Source organism: Myotis myotis, unplaced genomic scaffold, assembly GCF_014108235.1.
Source record: "Myotis myotis isolate mMyoMyo1 unplaced genomic scaffold, mMyoMyo1.p scaffold_m19_p_11, whole genome shotgun sequence".
Taxonomy (NCBI): Eukaryota; Metazoa; Chordata; class Mammalia; order Chiroptera; family Vespertilionidae; genus Myotis; species Myotis myotis.
Genome location: NW_023416315.1, coordinates 20912733 through 20930350, shown reverse-complemented (window position 1 = coordinate 20930350; position 17618 = coordinate 20912733). Strand labels below are relative to the sequence as shown.

At 43.3% G+C, this 17618-nt stretch overlaps 1 protein-coding gene across 18 annotated transcripts in view; it reads right to left on the bottom strand.

Moving 5' to 3' along the window:
* The window catches only part of JAZF1 (JAZF zinc finger 1), a 304972-nt gene that overhangs the window by 266300 nt on the left and 21054 nt on the right, over positions 1–17618 (bottom strand). For 5 of the 18 annotated variants that reach the window (XR_004970832.1, XR_004970833.1, XM_036327789.1 and 2 more), the window contains exon 2: positions 1938–2185. The exons of 2 other annotated variants lie outside the window; for them this stretch is intronic. Coding sequence is in view for 10 of the 16 variants with exons in the window: in XM_036327757.1 (XP_036183650.1) it covers positions 1451–1596 (146 nt within the window). In the remaining 6 variants the exon portion in view is untranslated. Of the gene's footprint in view, positions 1–1450; positions 2186–2639; positions 2855–9272; positions 9471–11173; positions 11267–11313; positions 11360–14354; positions 14625–16663; positions 16926–17618 lie in introns of those variants that run through there. 11 more of the 18 variants (XM_036327765.1, XM_036327768.1, XM_036327757.1 and 8 more) reach the window with 10 other exon arrangements.

The window sequence follows — 17618 nt, the reverse complement described above, 5'->3', positions numbered from 1 at the left end:
AACATGTTTTCCCTCTTCTTTGTCAACAGGATATGAAAAAAATCACACAGAAAGAGAATTTCTCAAATGGCCATAAAATTATGTGGGGAGCTTGGTGAAATTCCTGGGCGCCATCGCTGGGGATTCTGCAGTGACAGACACTAGACCACAGCTACCACCTGTGTAGAAATACTTCCTGGCCAGAGGCCTGGCAGTGTGAGCCGGTGAGGCTCCTGACAGAGCCCCACTTAGGAGGAAGACCGCAGGGAGCCCAGACTCCCAGGGTCAGAAATGAGTCCTATGGGCAGTGGAGGAGGTGCCTCAAGTACTCCTGAGGGAGTACATGAGACCTTTCTACTGTGGGCATCCTTCCTTCTGTTTCTCCCCCACACATCCCTATTTTTAGCTCTGAGCATGGACTAAGAGGCCAAGTACAGAAGGAAGTCCTGGTGTTGAAATGAAGTTTCTCCCTGTGTTTGCCCCTCAGAGCCAGAGTACGTCTCAGGAGGCCACCCAGGGCCCTGCTCGCTCGAGAGCCCTTATTCAAAAGAAATGGCTCTTCTGCAGTGTGGCTGGCAGAGAGCAGGTTGGATTTCAGCACCCGACCCCCTCCCACTCACGTATATGCAGTGAACAGCCTGCATGACTGTATCACAGTGGTTCTTAACCTTCCTAATGCCGCGACCCTTTAATACAGTTCCTCATGTTGTGGTGACCCCCAACCATAAAATTATTTTCGTTGCTACTTCGTAACTGTAATTTTGCTACTGTTATGAATCGTAATGTAAACATCTGATATGCAGGATGTATTTTCATTGTTACAAATTGAACATAAGTAAAGCGTAGTGATTAATCACCAAAACAATATGTAATTATATATGTGTTGTCCGATGGTCTTAGGCGACCCCTGTGAAAGGGTCGTTCGACCCCCAAAGGGGTGGCGACCCACAGGTTGGCAACCCACAGACTGAGAACCGCTGCTGTATCAGATGTAACCCAATTCACTGCGGTGGTCAACCCTGGCCCTGGTCTTACTCCGTTCAGGAATAAAAATTACAGGCACCGTGTGGGAGTAGAAAAAGCACCATGTTGGGAGTCAGGAGAGCTTTCCATCCCAGTCCGGCTGTGTGACTGGGACATAGGCACTGGGCCATGGCCCGCATTCTCCTGAGAGACAGAATGAAGGGCTTTCCCTGACCCTCAGTCCAGCCCAGTGATGGCGAACCTATGACACACATGTCAGAGGTGACACGCGAACTCATATTTTGGTTGATTTTTCTTTGTTAAATGGCATTTAAATATATAAAATAAATCTCAAAAATATAAATCTTTGTTTTACTATGGTTGCAAATATCAAAAAATTTCTATATGTGACACAGCACCAGAGTTAAGTTAGGGTTTTTTAATATGCTGACACGCCGAGCTCAAAAGGTCCGCCATCACTGGTCCAGCCCTTGGGGTCTTGCCTCACCTTCTACAACTCCATGTTTCCTTCTCCACATCCCGGCTTGACTGAAACACGGCTACTGGCACAGGCCACCAGGCTGTGCTGTGTGGCTGCTGGCCTTTGTGGAGAGCTGTTCCCTGCTTGGAAAGCCCCTCCTGACACGAGTACATTTCACTCACTGGTCCATATTCTTCAAGGTCCAGCTCCAGCTCTGTTTCTCTGGGTAAGCCTTCCCTGGCTTCCTCAGGTACGGTCCTCACCACTGCACCTTGAATAGACACTCCTCCTCAGAGCAGGTGTTCCACTGAATTGGGGTTCTCAGCTGGAGTGTCTGTCTCCCCATCACAGGCAGGGACCACATCCTTTGGAGACAATGTTCCACTGACCACACAGTGTTAGGTGCACAGACACGGCATGTACTGTAGGAACGAATCAATGGCAAGACTGTTTCTTCTACCCTCTGTGGAAGTTATTGAATGTGTCCCCGTGTATCAAGGAGAGGAAACATTACCTGTACCTATGTCCAGTCTTTGGAAGCACAGACAGATCCTTTTAAGTTAAGAGAAAATGATATTATACATAAGAGGCCTCTATGGTGTATTTTCATCAATGCAGCCCTTTAAAAACATAAGCCAGGTCTTGTTTCATTATTTTATTATCTGTCTTTCCTCCTAAAATGTAAGCTCCAGAAGGGCAGTCAATTGCATTCATTGCTGAGTCCCCATCACCTAAAGCAGTGTCTGGAACCTAGATGATGCTCTGTAAAAAAAGAAAAAGATGTTGAATGAAGGAATGGAGTAATAAATGAACTCATGAAGATGAAAGGTGCTTGTGTGTGGGGGGGGAGGGGGGGGGACGTGAAAAGAAGGGAAAGAATTTGAATCAGATTCTGCACTGCTAAGCATGTTTACAAATTGCTTTATAATCACTAATTAGCTTTTCTAAACCACATCCCCTGAGTAGGCAGGCCTATCCTCCCAATTTTAAGATAAGGGAATTCAAACCCAAGGTCACACAGCAAATCAACTTCCCCTTCAATGCTGAGTTTTGAGCTGGTAATAAGAGTGAGATTAAAGATACTGATGATTTGTAAAAGGTTGAAATATTAGAGGAAATAAAAGAGTTCAGGGCATGGGACCAAGAAAGCTTTGCATATATTCTCAGCACACTGCACGAAAGAAAAGCAGACTGCTCTGTCCGGAACCATACGTACACTATTCGTACAACACTATTCGGTCATCAGTTTCCACAGTCCTGAGAGGCAGACATTTGCAAGAAACAATGGGAGCTGCAGTTTAGCTCCAGCGTCTCAGGCCCAGCTGCCAATCAGCAGTGACACCACTTTGTCACACGGAGGCTGGGCTCATGCAACACCAGGGCCTGCACAGGCGCTTTACAGGGAGAATGCAGGGGGAAGAGAGAGGAGAAGACTAAAACACCAACTAAAAAAAGAAAGAGTTCATCAAATAAACAATAGGCTGACATCAAAAATAAAAATATATACAATCATAGTTTAATCACTGTATAATCTTCTAGCAGCAAAAATGCTCACGCATATTACAAATGAGACTCTAAATTATACTTCTCCCCCCGCCCCCCCACCCCAAAATAAAGGAAATGGACAGATGAAAGAAAGAGTCCTAATCATTCCATTTCAGTTTTTTTTTTAAAAATACATTTCATTGATTTTTTACAGAGAGGAAGGGTGAGGGAAAGAAAGCTAGAAACATCGATGAGAGAGAAACATCGATTAGCTGCCTCCTGCACAACCCCCACTGGGGATGTGCCTGCAACCAAGGTACATGTCCCTGACCGGAATCGAACCCGGGGCCCTTCAGTCTGCAGGCCGATGCTCTATCCACTGAGCCAAACCGGTCAGGGCAGTTTTTTGTTTTAATCAAAATGAAATTTGCTGAAACCTGGCTGGATGGTTCAGTTGGTTCGAGTGTTATCCTGTACACCAAAAGGTTTGATTCCCAGTCGCAGCACACACCTAGGCTGCAGGTTCAATCTCTGGCCAGGGCATGCGTGGGAGGCAACCAATTGATGTCTTTCTCTCACATTGATGTTCCCCCCCTGCTTCCTCTCTCTAAAAAATCAATAAAGCATATCCTAGAATGAGGATTTAAAAAAATTAAATTTGTTGAAAAATCATAGCTGGTTTCCCAGCATTATTAATAAGTCCAAGAAGGGAAGAGTACAATGTACATTTTGACTCAAATTAGAAATTAATTTTGGTTGGTCTTTTTCAATTTACTTTTTAAAACATATTTTTTATTGATTTTTGAGAGAGAGAAAGGGAGAGGGAGAGAGCGAGAGAGAAACATCAATGTGAGAGAGAAACATTGATCCACCCAAACCTGGGCTGGGGACCAAACCTACAACCTCTTGGTACACAGGAGCATGCTCAATCAACTGAGCCACACTGGCCAGGGCTCAATTTACTTTTTATGTAGTTGGAGAAATGAGATCAATCTCGCTTCTGTTTTAACAATTAGTTTCCACTAAAACATAAAAATACATTTGACACTGGGAGAAGGAAAGAGGTCACAGACTGCTGAACAGGGAATGGAGGAACAAAGAACATTCGGAAACAAGGAAGCCCATCCTCAACAGTCCTTCAAGACTGATCCACATTTCACCAAGTGGAAGGGCCGAGCACAAGGTAACTAAAATGTCCAGGGCATTGGCAGGGCTGGAGGCAAGGCCAAAGTGTGAGATCTCTGCTTCTCTGGGTCCTGAGGGTATGACTCTAGGGCAGGGGTGGGCAAACTTTTTGACTCGAGCGCCACAATGGGTTCTTAAACTGGACCGGAGGGCCGGAACAAAAGCATGGATGGAGTGTTTGTGTGAACTAATATAAATTCAAAGTAAACATCATTACATAAAAGGGTACGGTCTTTTTTTTTTTTAGTTTTATTCATTTCAAACGGGCCGGATCTGGCCTGCGGGGCGTAGTTTGCCCACGGCTGCTCTAAGGGAGGTGCTCTAAGGGGTCATGCCTCCCAAAATACTGGAAGCAAATAGGAAATCATATTGAAATGGAGACAAGGAAAACCCAAAGCTGGGGATAAATTATAACCCGACCCTGTGGCTTAATCACTCACTCAAACTGCAGCCCATATAATGTCAGATGAGGCGTTCCTAAACATTTAGCATGATAGCATCTTCTTGACATCCAACAAAACTGAAAATGGTTTGTTACTAATTCATCTTCAAAGGTGCATGAAAAGCGATCTGACGCTTTCACCATATTAACTTTTAAAAACAGCTTTACAGAGATTGAGTTTATATAAAATCCACCTATTTTTAAGTGTGCAGTTTGATGAGTTTGGGCAAATATATACACTTGTGTGACCATGATAGCAATAAATAAATAAAAAAGAGAATATTTGCATCACTCCCCAAAAGTTCCCTGGTGCCTCTTTGTAGTCAAGCACCTTTCTCCATCCCAGGCCTTGGGCAACCAGATCTGTTGCTATGGTTTTGCCTTTTCTAGAATTTCACGTAAACAGAATCATCCAGTGTGCAGCCTTGTGCCCGGTTTCTTTCACTTAGCACGCAGTTTTGAGGCTCATGCATGCTGCCGTGTGGGTCAGGAGTCCCACACGTTTTTATTGCTGAGTAGTATTCCGTTTCTTCATGTCACTTCCACATGCTTCCTAGAAGCCCTACCGTAATCCCTATGCTAACATCCTAAATGTTATTTCTCTACATTCCTTGATTTTGTCCTCTGAAGAAATGTCAATATGGCTTTGGTCACATGGCCAGTACAAAAAACACCTCCTGTCAGGAGGGTCACAATCATCAAGCCAACAAAAACTGAAGCACACAGTTGGAAATAACTAGCCATGCTGAGGAAAAGAAGGCCAAAGGTGAGAAGCCGACATCCCGACGAAATCTCCTGACTGTAAAACGCTGAGTTATAGGGAGAGCCACTTCCTCACTGATCAGCTGATCAGCATTTCTACATGTTGGGAACAATGACACACCTGACCATTGTGAGGGGTACATGAGACACCCGCCTGGCTTGTGAAGTTTCAGGGTATTTAGGTATTTCACATGATTGGATTTTTGGATAACTGAAATTTATCTTAAGTGCCGTTAATTATAAGTAAGTACTGAAAGGGTACTAATTCCATGCCTTATTAAACAGTCTACTGAACATAATGAGCTGTTTACTAGATGCACAATCAGCATTATAAATAGTCCGATGGCGCTAAGCTCTTGAACAGAGAGGTCCTCAGGGGTTACCAGACTTGGGTCTTCCTATTCTAAGTGGCCCCAAAGTACTGTTATTTTAAGTGGAACTTTCCATCTTCTTCCTATGGTAACTGGCAACCTTGACACTGTTGCTATGTCCTTGCTACTAACCTGCTACTAGTTTCCCTTTAAAAATAATCATAAAATATCTCCATGATACAGAAAAGTCTTAGAAAATAAGTATCTCCCCTCAGACTTTGAAACTGTTCACAACTGATGTATTTGTTTCAGAACAATTTTCAATACAGTAAAAAAAAAATAGCTTTTTTGGTGAATTTCGCCCCCCCCCTTTTTTTTTTTTTGCTGTGCAGCTGAGTTTGCCCAAATATTTGTGAGCATACATATACTCTGGAATGTCACTTTTATGACATTTTGTTCAATGTGTTTTTTAGGCTGCTACATAAGCACCATTGTTTTAGATGCTGATTAGAAGAGCAAGTGAATGTACCAGTTATCGAACCCATCCCATGTCATCATTACTCAAGTAGGATATTTCTGATTCCTTGCTACTGTGCATGGACTTCAGAGAACATTTTACTCATATAGTCTAACTTCCCGACGTTTAACCTACTCAGAAAGCATATGTGAGCATTATCTGGCTTGAAAGTGACTCTGTGGTATCATCAGAATGAGGTGTAAGGAACTGTTTTACTCATCCATCCATTTCTCCATCCATTCATTCAAAACACACTTACCAAATTCCTACTTGGCACTAGAGACCTTTTATTAGTAAAAAAGTTAGAAAGAGTAAGACATGGTTCCTGCCCCCCATAAGCTCACACACTAGCCAAGGAGACTTGAAACATCAGAGAGCGGCACAAAGGAGCAGGGCGAGTCGTGAATTTGCTACGCCACATTGCGCAGCCGATGCCTGCAACTCAGCCTGTGGGAGGCAGGGAGTTTAAAGACAAGTAAGGCTGCCCGTCCACTGATACTGGTTCTATGTACTATTCTGTTCTGATATTAACAAAGAGATGGTATCCAACTTTTCCCCCCTAATCCAAAGGCAAGCATAGCAAAACGATAACTTTCTCTCTCTTGGTACCAAGCACTCTCACTGTCATTTTCGGTGAAGGAAACAAGACCTTTCTCATAACAGCAGAGAGCAGTCACAGGGCTGGGCTGTTGCCTGTGAACGCCGCCTCGCAGGCAGCCCAAGCTCTCCTATTTTAGCAATCTGCACCGATGACAGCCCCCTTCTTGCCCTGTCAAAAAATGCATAACAATCCTCCTTTTTTTCTTAATGCCTATCAGACTGGAAACAGGGCCGAAGAGGTGTGTCGCCAGTGTCAGGAAAGATGTACACAGAAAAAAGAAAGAGCAGCAGTTCATGCCTGAAGGTCAGACGTGAACAGGCAGGCTCAAAGGTCCCCACCCTAACCCCGGTCTCTCAGAAATGTGGGGCCTGTCCTTGTGAGCTGCTGCCAGACCTTCTGGGCACGCCTCCTTCCCTGGTGGCGTTCTCAGCAAGAGACAGGGAAACTAATCTAGAGTGGAATAGGAAGCAATGGAAAAGCCCGAGAACATGGGTTCAAACAAATTCCCACACAACTACCCATTTTTTTCCATTTGAATCAGCGGGGAAGGAAACAAATTCACTTCTCTTTAAACCTGGGAACTGTCTCAAATAAACGTATCAGCAGAAACATCTGATATGGCAATGAGCTGAATAATTACTAGGTAATTCACGTGTTCTTAGCAGTCATTTTTTTTTAATGTTTTTGATTTTAGAGAGAGAGGAAGGGAGAAGGGAGAGAGAGAAACATCAGTGGGAGAGAGCAACACTGATGAGCTGCCTCACTCACACTCCCCACCAGGGATGGAGCCTGCAACCCCAGCATGAGCCCTGAACGGGATCGAACCAGCTACCTTGAGGTGCACAGATGGACACTCAACCAACTGAACCACAGCAGCCAGGGCAGCACTCATTTCGTTTTCTTTGCAATGTCAATGCTCTTATTCTAGTCTCTTCCCCACATGCCCCTAACCCAGGGGTGGGCAAACTTTTTGACTCGAGGGCCACAATGGGTTCTTAAACTGGACCGGAGGGCCAGAACAAAAGCATGGATGGAGTGTTTGTGTGAACTAATATAAATTCAAAGTAAACATCATTACATAAAAGGGTACGGTCTTTTTTTTCAATAGTTTTATTCATTTCAAACGGGCCGGATCCGGCCTGTGGGCCGTAGTTTGCCCACAGCTGCCCTAACCCCAACCCCCATGAAATGAACACACTGTTTGTAAAAGTCTTACACTGTTGACTGGGAAAAGCACCTTCCTCAGCAGGAACCTCGGCAGGAACACCCGAGGACACAGATGCCCTCGTGGTCACAAGAGATGGTGCCCTGGACCGGTGTACCTTCCTCTGTGCCCTTCCCAAGAGCATCGTCAGCCTCAAGGAGCTTCTAGACTCTCCGTCAGGGAATGGAGTACACGAAGGGAACTGATCATTCTACTTGGAGAGGCCTGTCCAGAAAGCTTAGAGGGCGGTGCTCCAGGGGACCCTGACAGAAGTGCCATCCTGTCCAAGGGTGGTGATGAGCATGGGGAAGTTAGCAAGGAAAGCAAAGATATGGAAGGGACAGTCGCGGAAATGCCAAGAATTGGGCACAGCTGGCCTTCAAAAGAGTTGCTCACCGACTTGGATTTCACAAAGCAGGAGTTTAAAAAACAAGTAATGTCCAAAGACGGACCCAGAAAAGGAATGATTCTCTATTATCATCTTCATTTCATAAAAGAAACAGCAGTTTAGCTGACCAAGGGCATTGTCTCAGAATAAAGGACACAAATGACAGGGTGTCTCTGTAATTTTCCTCATTTTGCCGCAGACCAATGGCAACGATGTCATGAGCTGGCGCAGGTCTGCACTTTGGGGCCGGGTCTCCACAGAGCTCAAGACAGGTGTTCCCTCTCCAAAGAGGCGAGCAGCTCTCTCCTGCTTCACGCTGGTGAGAGATTCGGAAGCACTCAGGTTGGTCCGAAAGGAGGCCAGTGTGGCTGCAAAGTGCATGCGCTTCATTTGCCACAGGCTGCCCGGCCTCTAGGCCCCTGCCGTGGCCTGACAGTGACTCTTTCCAGTGATTTCAGTGTCTCTAGGCTGAATATAAACTCATAAACTATTTTAAATTACTATGCATGGATTCAATAGAAGGAGCTGTTACAAATTTCATGTACAAGGAATTTCTACTACAAGTAAAAAATGTTTAAGTTATAGGTTAACAAAAATATGATATTAATTATACAGAATAATGTAATAAATTGTGTAAACAAAGAGAAACTATATCCAAATGTTAACAGTAACAGGCCTGGGAGGGGGGATTATAATGTGCTTTATGTTTTATGTCTTCTAAATTTTCTACAATTTATGTTTGTATTTTTCGATATCTTCATTTTCTACAATACTTTAAAAAACAGGATAAAATGTATTTGCCTTTAGAATTTTGAGGGTGAAAACTGAATTTTTAAGAAACATAAGTTGAAATTGTTATAAATTGCCACAATGCAGCAAAGGTTCACAATAATACTCTTTACTAGTAAAAAACAAACAAAAAAAGAACCACAACTCATGTGGGCATTTACTTACTAATCATTTTTCTTTCTGCTTTAGGATATCAGGCACATTATCATTATACCTACAGATTCCCCCCCAAACAAATCAGCAGGTTCTCATCTTTATGCGGTTTCATCTGACAGGATGAAGTGAGTTTCAATTTGACTAATTATTTCATCACATAGAGGTGAGATCCAGCCAGAGCTGTTGATTAAGCAGATGATCTCTTATACTTAAAAAAAAAAAAAAAAGGCTACAGAGATCAGCTCCTGATGGGTTTAAAAGGAAATGAATTAGATTCATAACACGCTGTCAAACCTCCTCTGTATAGTACTTTCCCAGAGTTAACCACATCACTTCAACAATTTACTACAATTCATCCAGATACTTTAAAAGTTCTACATTTAGTATAAAGTCCTAAAGTATGAACTGAAAAAAGTGGCTTGATTTACTTCTCATGAAACTTTGCATCTAGTTCCTGGTCTGAGTAAGCTGCCCTCTGACCCACTGACACCCCACCCACCAGTGACTCCAATATGCTCACCCCCATTAGCACATCCCTTTTCTCCAAGCTTTATTGCATTTCCTCCAATTCTTACTAAATGCTTACTCTATGCAAGACACTATTAGTGTCTTCTATCTCCCATCGACTCAGACGAAGGGGAGAAAAACATCAGAGGCTACATAGGTAAAAATAAATCTTGCTTTAGTCTTCCTTTGCAAAAGAGAAAGATAAAAACTCTGACTCAGGAAATATAAGAATAATGGAGTAAATGTGGCAAATTAATAAAGAAAAACAGATGAGGCAGCAATGATTGAAGAAAGGGTTACAGATACAGGAAAACGAGGAAGGTAGAAAGTGTGAAAAGTGGAGACAGTGAGAAAAATGACAGAGTGAGAAAGCCCAGAAATGATACACAGATAAAATACGGCTATACAAAGATTACTGTTAAGACTAAATGTTTTTTGCCCTAGTTCTGTGGTTGGCAAACTGCGGCTCGCGAGCCACATGCGGCACTTTGGCCCCTTGAGTGTGGCTCTTACTTACTAAGCCTTAGGAGTACCCTAATTAAGTTAATAACAATGCACCTTCCTATATAGTTTAAATTTAAAAAATTTGGCTCTCAAAAGAAATTTCAATCGTTGTACTGTTGATATTTGGCTCTGTTGACTAATGAGTTTGCCGACCACTGCCCTAGTTGGTTTGGCTCAGCAGATAGTGTGTTGGCCCACGGACTGAAGGGTCCTGGGTTCGATTCCAGTCAAAGACATGTACCTTGGCTGCATACTCCATCCCTGTCCCCAGTGGGGCTCTGTACAGGAGGCAGCCAATCGATGTGCCTCTCTCCCAGAGATGGTTTCTCTCTCTCTCTCTCTCTCTCTCTCTCTCTCTCTCTCTCTCTCTCTCCCCCCCCCCCCCCCCCCGCCCTCCCTTCCACTCTCTCTAAAAATCAATGGAAAAATACCCTCGGGTGAGGATTAACAAAACAACAACAAAAAAGACTAAATGTTTTTTAAATCTGTGTTGCATTTTCACAAGTACAGAGAAGTATTATGTAGTTTCTTAGTTTTTAAAATTTATAAATCATATAAAAGGTTTAGGAGCTATTTGGCTAATTTCCAACTTCAAGAGGCCAATTTCCAGTTTATGACAATTTTGCCTTTGAAGCAAAGATGGAGAAAAATGCTTCGGCTGAGAACAGTCTGGGATTGCCTCCAACCAAACTGTACAGCCCAGGATTGCCAGGCCAACCGCACACCCACCCCTGCAACATAAATAATAGAAGAAAAACCAACCTACTGGGCAAGGGTCAGCTCCCCTTCTCCTGCACTTCCCTCTGCCATATGCGCCCACTCCCACCAAGCACTAGTCCATGGAAGCCAATGCAACCTGCTCTTCCCACAGCCCCGTGCCTCTGCATGCAGTCACTCACGTGGAAATGTTGGCCCTTCTCATGTCATTCCTCCTTCTAGACCCTGCTCAGAGGCTGTCCGTGCTGCAAACCTAACACCGTTGCCCTAGGAGCAGTGTGGAGCCACCAGTAACCCCCAAAGTGAGACCGTGTATGCTCACCTTGGAGCTCACAGTTCCCAACACTGCATCAGCCCGGGAGTGGCGCCTAGAAAATGGGTTGATCAAATAAAATTAATTAAATGAAAATGTCTGGCTCTTTTGCAAACAAATTAAATTTAGATTAAAAACATGACTTTTATACTAAAAAAAAATGGTAACAATGTTTTTCACAAAATGTCTTTTCCTAAAGTCTACATTCAGATCATGATTGTTTTTTTTTTTAAAGAGATGACTAACTTTTCTATTGGGGAAATTTTCATTATTAATATCCTGAGGGATTGTTCAATTCTAGATGGAGATACCAGGAAATTCTACCTGAGGCAAACTGGCCCACTGCGATCTCCATTCTGAACCCACATTAACCCTTTTCGGTCCAACATCGAGGCTGACTCGAAAGACCAGTTTCAAAAGATACCACACTATGAAATGTTTTAAAGAGTGAACTCTTGGATTGAACATACTTAATAATATAACCAGTGAATTTTTGGTTTAAACTTTAAAATGAGAACATTAAAAAGTTCAACATTCAATCCCGTCAATTAATTTGGACAAGACTGTTTGAATTCCAAAAATAAAGTTGGACCACAAAGGGTTAAACCATCTATTCCCTCTTCCTTGACAGGCCCCATAACTGGAACTGTGTTCTCTTCACCAAGCTCCGCATTACCAGTCTCTCATCTCATCTCATTCAAGGCTTCCAGAGACGTCCTTTTCTGAAGCCCTGGTCTGTAGGCCTATTTCACTAAATGTGACAACCAGAACTGATGTGGTCCAGCAATGACCATGATGGGGCCACCACTCACCATAGCCAGGATGTGATACCCCTGTTAAGGACACTTTGGAGGCCTGCAACACCTTTGTGAGGACCCAAAAGCCCAGAACTATTTTGCATACTATATGTCCTCTCCTGCCCCCACTTGCCTTCTCTCCATGTTCCCCTGCAACAATCATCATGAAAATCTAAAAGAAATGCCCATAAAAACTTCTCTAGGAAGAATCCAGGGAGAACACCGGGAAGTGCCTGGGTCCTTCCACAGTGGGACGGAGGAAATGAGTGGCAGCCCTTAAAACAGGCTTTCTAAGGGCTTGGGGACTGGTATCCTGCCTGACCTCCCACCCCCAAGAGGATAACTGGCCTGTATAGGGAGAAGCTGCAAAGCACAGATGAGCTTTTGCTACAATCCCACAAATTGATCCCATAATCAGAGCCATCCAACAATAGAAGGGAGCCCAATGGACCTGAAAGGAGATGATGTGCCCTTAATTATTACAATGGTCAAGAGTGGCAGAGCCATTTGTCAGGATTCCTATGGAAGAAATGTCGCATGGGGTTGCTGGATGGGTTTGAGACCTCTAATGACCCTTCTAGTACTTAAGATTCTACACTTATACAGGCCCTTCAAGATCCCTGGGCATCCTTAATCTCATTTCTAGTGCCCTGGCGTAAGGGCAGGACTCAAACATTCACTCAGCAATAAACCAACTAACCAAACCACATTTACTGAGCATCTCCCGATGCCTGCCACTGCCTATACATACAGGTGTAAAATAAATTCCATTCACATTCCCTACCCAACTGCACCCTTTAACATTTTGCTTATACCTTACTAATCTATCGCTAAGCAACTTGAGGATCTTGATTACCATTAATATGAAGCCACTACCTATCATTTATTAATTATAATTCCTCAGTTTCAAAATTTCTGTAACATCAATGACCACAAATATCAATTTCTTACTAAGGTGAAGCCTACATACTAAAATAAAAAATGGGTTCCTATGATAGAAAAAATGGTCTTTTCTCCTCAAAGAAGATTATAGTCAAAACAGACAAAACACACAAGAAAGGGCAAGAACACAAACATTAACAAAGAAAAAGCATAGAAGCAGATACTGTAATCTGTTTGCAACTGCTATTTGCCCTTGTTCACTAAAACCAAAAAAAATAAAATTGGCCTGTGGTTTACTAAATTCAGTTTCCAGTGCTTTTCTCACCAAACCACTCTGCAATCCCATCAATCTCTAATAAAAATGATTGGGAGAGGGAGGGAAGAGAGGCCGCAGTAAAAATATACTGTATATTTTCTGGACTGGATGATGAAACAGAAGGTTTCACTTCTTGTTTCAACTATTCTAGCACCTTCTCATTTTACTCAATTTCAGGCCCATTAAAGGGCCTGGGCAGTTGGACAGAATATGAAGAGAACTCATTTTGAGAGAAGATTAAAACCCACACCAGTCATAAACTGTCTTCAGTTACTGTACACATCAGTCAAACCAAACCATCCACTCGGGGTGTAGGGCATTCTGCAGAGCTCTGGAATAATACCTCCCTCTTCTGATGGAGGTTCAAGTGCACTAATTACCGAATGTGCTGCCTCGGTCACAGGGTCTTCATTCTCCCCTTATAAAGAGTGTTTTAGTTTTGAGGCAAGAGGAGAAATTCAGATGGGAAATGAGTAATTTGGGAACCTCTTACAGCTCTCTGGCCTGCAGTAAGTAATCCTTTCTTCCCCTTTCAAAGTCCATCAGCAAAGGTATTGAACACAGAAAGCAGGGCCTGGTGGCTCGTGGCCCTGCAGCGAGAAGAGCCTCCACCCAATTCTGAATTGTCACACTCAGGAACAGCCCCTGCAAAGGAGACCCAGGGAAACAACGGAGTCAGGTCGTGAGAGCCCAGAATGTGTGCGTATGGGTGTGCGCTGGTGTGTGCAACTACAGAAGGAGAAACACAAACACCACTTTTGGAGGATGTGCTGTAGGGCAGTAGAGTATGGTTTCTGAATCCGGGTTCAAATTCTCACCTGGCCTCCTACTGGGTAGGCCTCATGCACATGAACCTTGCAATGTTTCAGCTTTTTGATCTGTAAGGTGATCAGGAGGTCATACAGGCTAACACAGGTATTGTCTGAACTGCACTACCTCATATAGACAGATCTACCTTTGACAGACACAGTATTCATTCGACCCAAATTGCCACTCCCTCCAGCAAACCTGTGTTTTGTGGCTGCCAAGAACTGTGCAACAATATACTTACATACCAAGTCACCTAAATCGTTCTGCTGGAGCCATCGCTCCTTAACCGAGTCCTTGCTTGTGAAAGGTTCTCTTGGCCCTGTTTACGTTGGACCAGCATCAAGCGTCTGTTTTCCTCCGCATCTGAAAGTCACTGGGTCAAGGCTCTCAAGGCCCCTTTTCACACAGAGGAACCAGTCAAGGGCTGAAAACGCTCTGTGTGGTGGTGGTGCTGGTGGTCGCCTGGCCAATTTCGTGGGGAGTCACTCTGTGGCTTTGGCAGAGTCTGCCACTGTCTGCTGGAATAAATCCGGAGCCAAAATATGATTTGTCTAATTTGACTTGTGTACATTTTCTGAGTACAAGAGAGTATTGATAAGGAATCTAGGTAAGAGGAGAAAATGTTTGTTGATGGCTCTGAAAGCACAAAACGTTCATTCAGTGAAGGGGGCCGTGCCCTCATTATAATTATGTATTAAGATTACATCTTCTACACCAGTGTGCTGCAGAATTGCCTGGGAGCTTGTCAAAAAACAAATTGCTGGTCCCACCCCCATAGTTTGTGATTTAGTAGGTCTGAGGCAAGAGGACGCGGTGTTGAGAATTTGCATTTCTAATACAGTCCTGGTAGATCCTGATGCTGCTGGGCTGGGAACCACACTTTGAGAACCACTGCTCTATAAACAGGAGTAGTTCCTTAGCAGTAAGAAGGTTCGGGTCAGGTCATAGGACACAGCACACTAGCAAGAAAAGAAGGGGTGATCATTTTCACTTTATGTTTATTGAATGAATGCATGAGTCAACAAGCAGATGAGTAAGCCTGCCTCCATCAACACCACATTCCCCATGTTTGTTTATATTGGAACTATTGAGCACTATACATAAATCAAGATGGCCTGCAATGTCCTTCAACCAATGATAGATTTTAAAAGAAAAAGACTATAACACACACACACATACACACACACTACGTGATAGTCTGCTAAACGTACCCCAACATCTATACTCTCCTTCCTCTTAATAATAGAAGCCTCACAGTTTTAGCTGAGCTAACGATTGCCCATTTGCAAACTATATTTCTCCACCTTCCTGCAGCTATCTGTGCCCAATAACAGGTCCTTCTTTCCATAGGCTGAAGAGCAGATGTGGCGAGAGGAGGCCAGCTTCAAACCATGGAGTCTGGGACCACACTCTGGAGCAGTGGTGGGAAACTTCTGAAGGACCAGACAGTGCATTTATTAGCTTTGCAGGCTCCTCACAGATGCAGTAAGAATGAGTTAGACTTAATGAATTTCATCCTTCCTAGATAAATGACCTATTATAGTGCATAATGCATACAAACTGAGAGTCTACAGTCTCAGACTTCACTGCTTAAACAATTTTTAAAAATTTTCACCTCAAGCCCTGATACTTCACATACATAAAAAATCACTAGAAAACAAAGTGCTTTGAATTAGAAGAAACTTTTCTTAGATTAGATTGTGATCTTTTAAAAAAGCTACTTCAGTTTCATTCACAATAGCTAAAACAGAACTTAACAGAAGGACAGGGTGCTGTCTCCAAGGTGGTGAAAAATGGGTTCTGGAGTGGGGCTGAGAACCTCACTCTGTTTAGCTATAAAGCACAGATATACGTTAACAAATAGGCAGTGAATCCGTGGTATTAACATTCATAGGCTGGGGGAATAGGAAACAATATCTGAATTAGTTCCTGGGGAGGGGTTCAATGAAAAAAGGTTGCAAGATAGGTTTACATAAACACCCCATCTAAAACAATATAGACTGAACTCCCACTGTCAGTCTCTATACGCTCTTCCTGCTTTACCTTTCTTCTCTGTACTAACCACTACCTAACATGACATATTCACTGCTGTGTCTTCTGGGTCCCCTCTATAGAATGTAGGCCCAGGAGAGCAGGGCCTTTGTTCACCGCTGTGTCCTCAGCTCTCAGAACAGGACAGGTCCGGGATTGGCAAGGCTGGTTGTGTAAAAGAAGGCTGTCGGATTAGATGTTCTCAAAGATTCCTTCTGCTATAAATTTCCAATGATTCTAAGATGCCCTTAAAAGCATGGTTAGTCACAAAGGAACATTTTTTATCCATCCCAGGAGGCCATTCCTTGCATACCAAAAGCATCTCATGAGAAGGGGGCCCATGTATACGCCCCCAGGGCCAGGACCAGCTGTGTTTTAGGAAGCCTTCTGTATATTTATCAAAGCAGCCCCCTGGTCAGAAACTTCAGTGTAACAGAGCCTCATGTTGTATTGGGTGTTAATGAAAAGATTCCAGGATTTCTGAAATTATCAGCAAGATATGATATGGGCCTTTCTTACTCACACTTGGCTTCTCATGGTCACGATGGAGGTAGGAAACTGTTTGGGAGTCTTTCTTGGAGAAGGAAAGTCCTGAGCTGCCTGTATGCAGCATTTTCAGACCCGGGAGGAACCTCAGAAATCATCCATTCCAGCAGCAAGTGTAGCTCTAGATCTCAAAGTCCAAGTTTGAATTCTGGTTACTTTCTAGTGAGTGACAATGGGCAAGCTATTAACCACTCTGTGGCAAAACTTCCTCATCTGTAAAAGCAGAATAATAATAGGTGTACCTCCCTAGGTAAATTAATTCATGCAAAGCACTAAGAAGAAGAAGAATGCCTAGCACAGTGTAGACATTCAACAAATATTAACCATTATCAGTACAAGTACCCTTTTGGTTTTTATTTTTTTTTAACTTGAAAAATCCTTTAATCTAAGAAAACCCAAAAACCCTATATATATATAGAACATGAAAACTACTACAGTTCTATAGAAATCCTAGAGCCCAAAGGGCACTCTTAATCACTGGCTTTTTAATACACATATTTTACACATAAGCCCAATACTACACATATTCTACTCCCCATGAAATGGAGATTCAAGGTTGAAGTGACCAGTCAAGGTCACACTAGAACCCCAGTGTCAACTACTGACTCTTGTACCCTATGTCACCAGGTGCCTCCTCGTTATCAAAGATGTGTGTGTTGAAAGGACTTTACCGCTATCACAGGAATGAGGGGTCATGGGTGACAAGCAGAAACTGGAATGCACAAAGCAATGCGCTTGACCTTCACAGAGAATCATGCAAATCACCAAGGCCCTCAGTGCAAAGCAGAAAATCCCTCCACAGCATCCCTAGTAGAGGTTTATGTAGCCTCTGACTGAATTATTTCCAGAGAACCCACTGCTTTTCCTGATAGCCTTTGCTGCTGACTAGCTGCAGAAGCTAGAATGAGAAGTAGCATGTGACTATCCTTCAT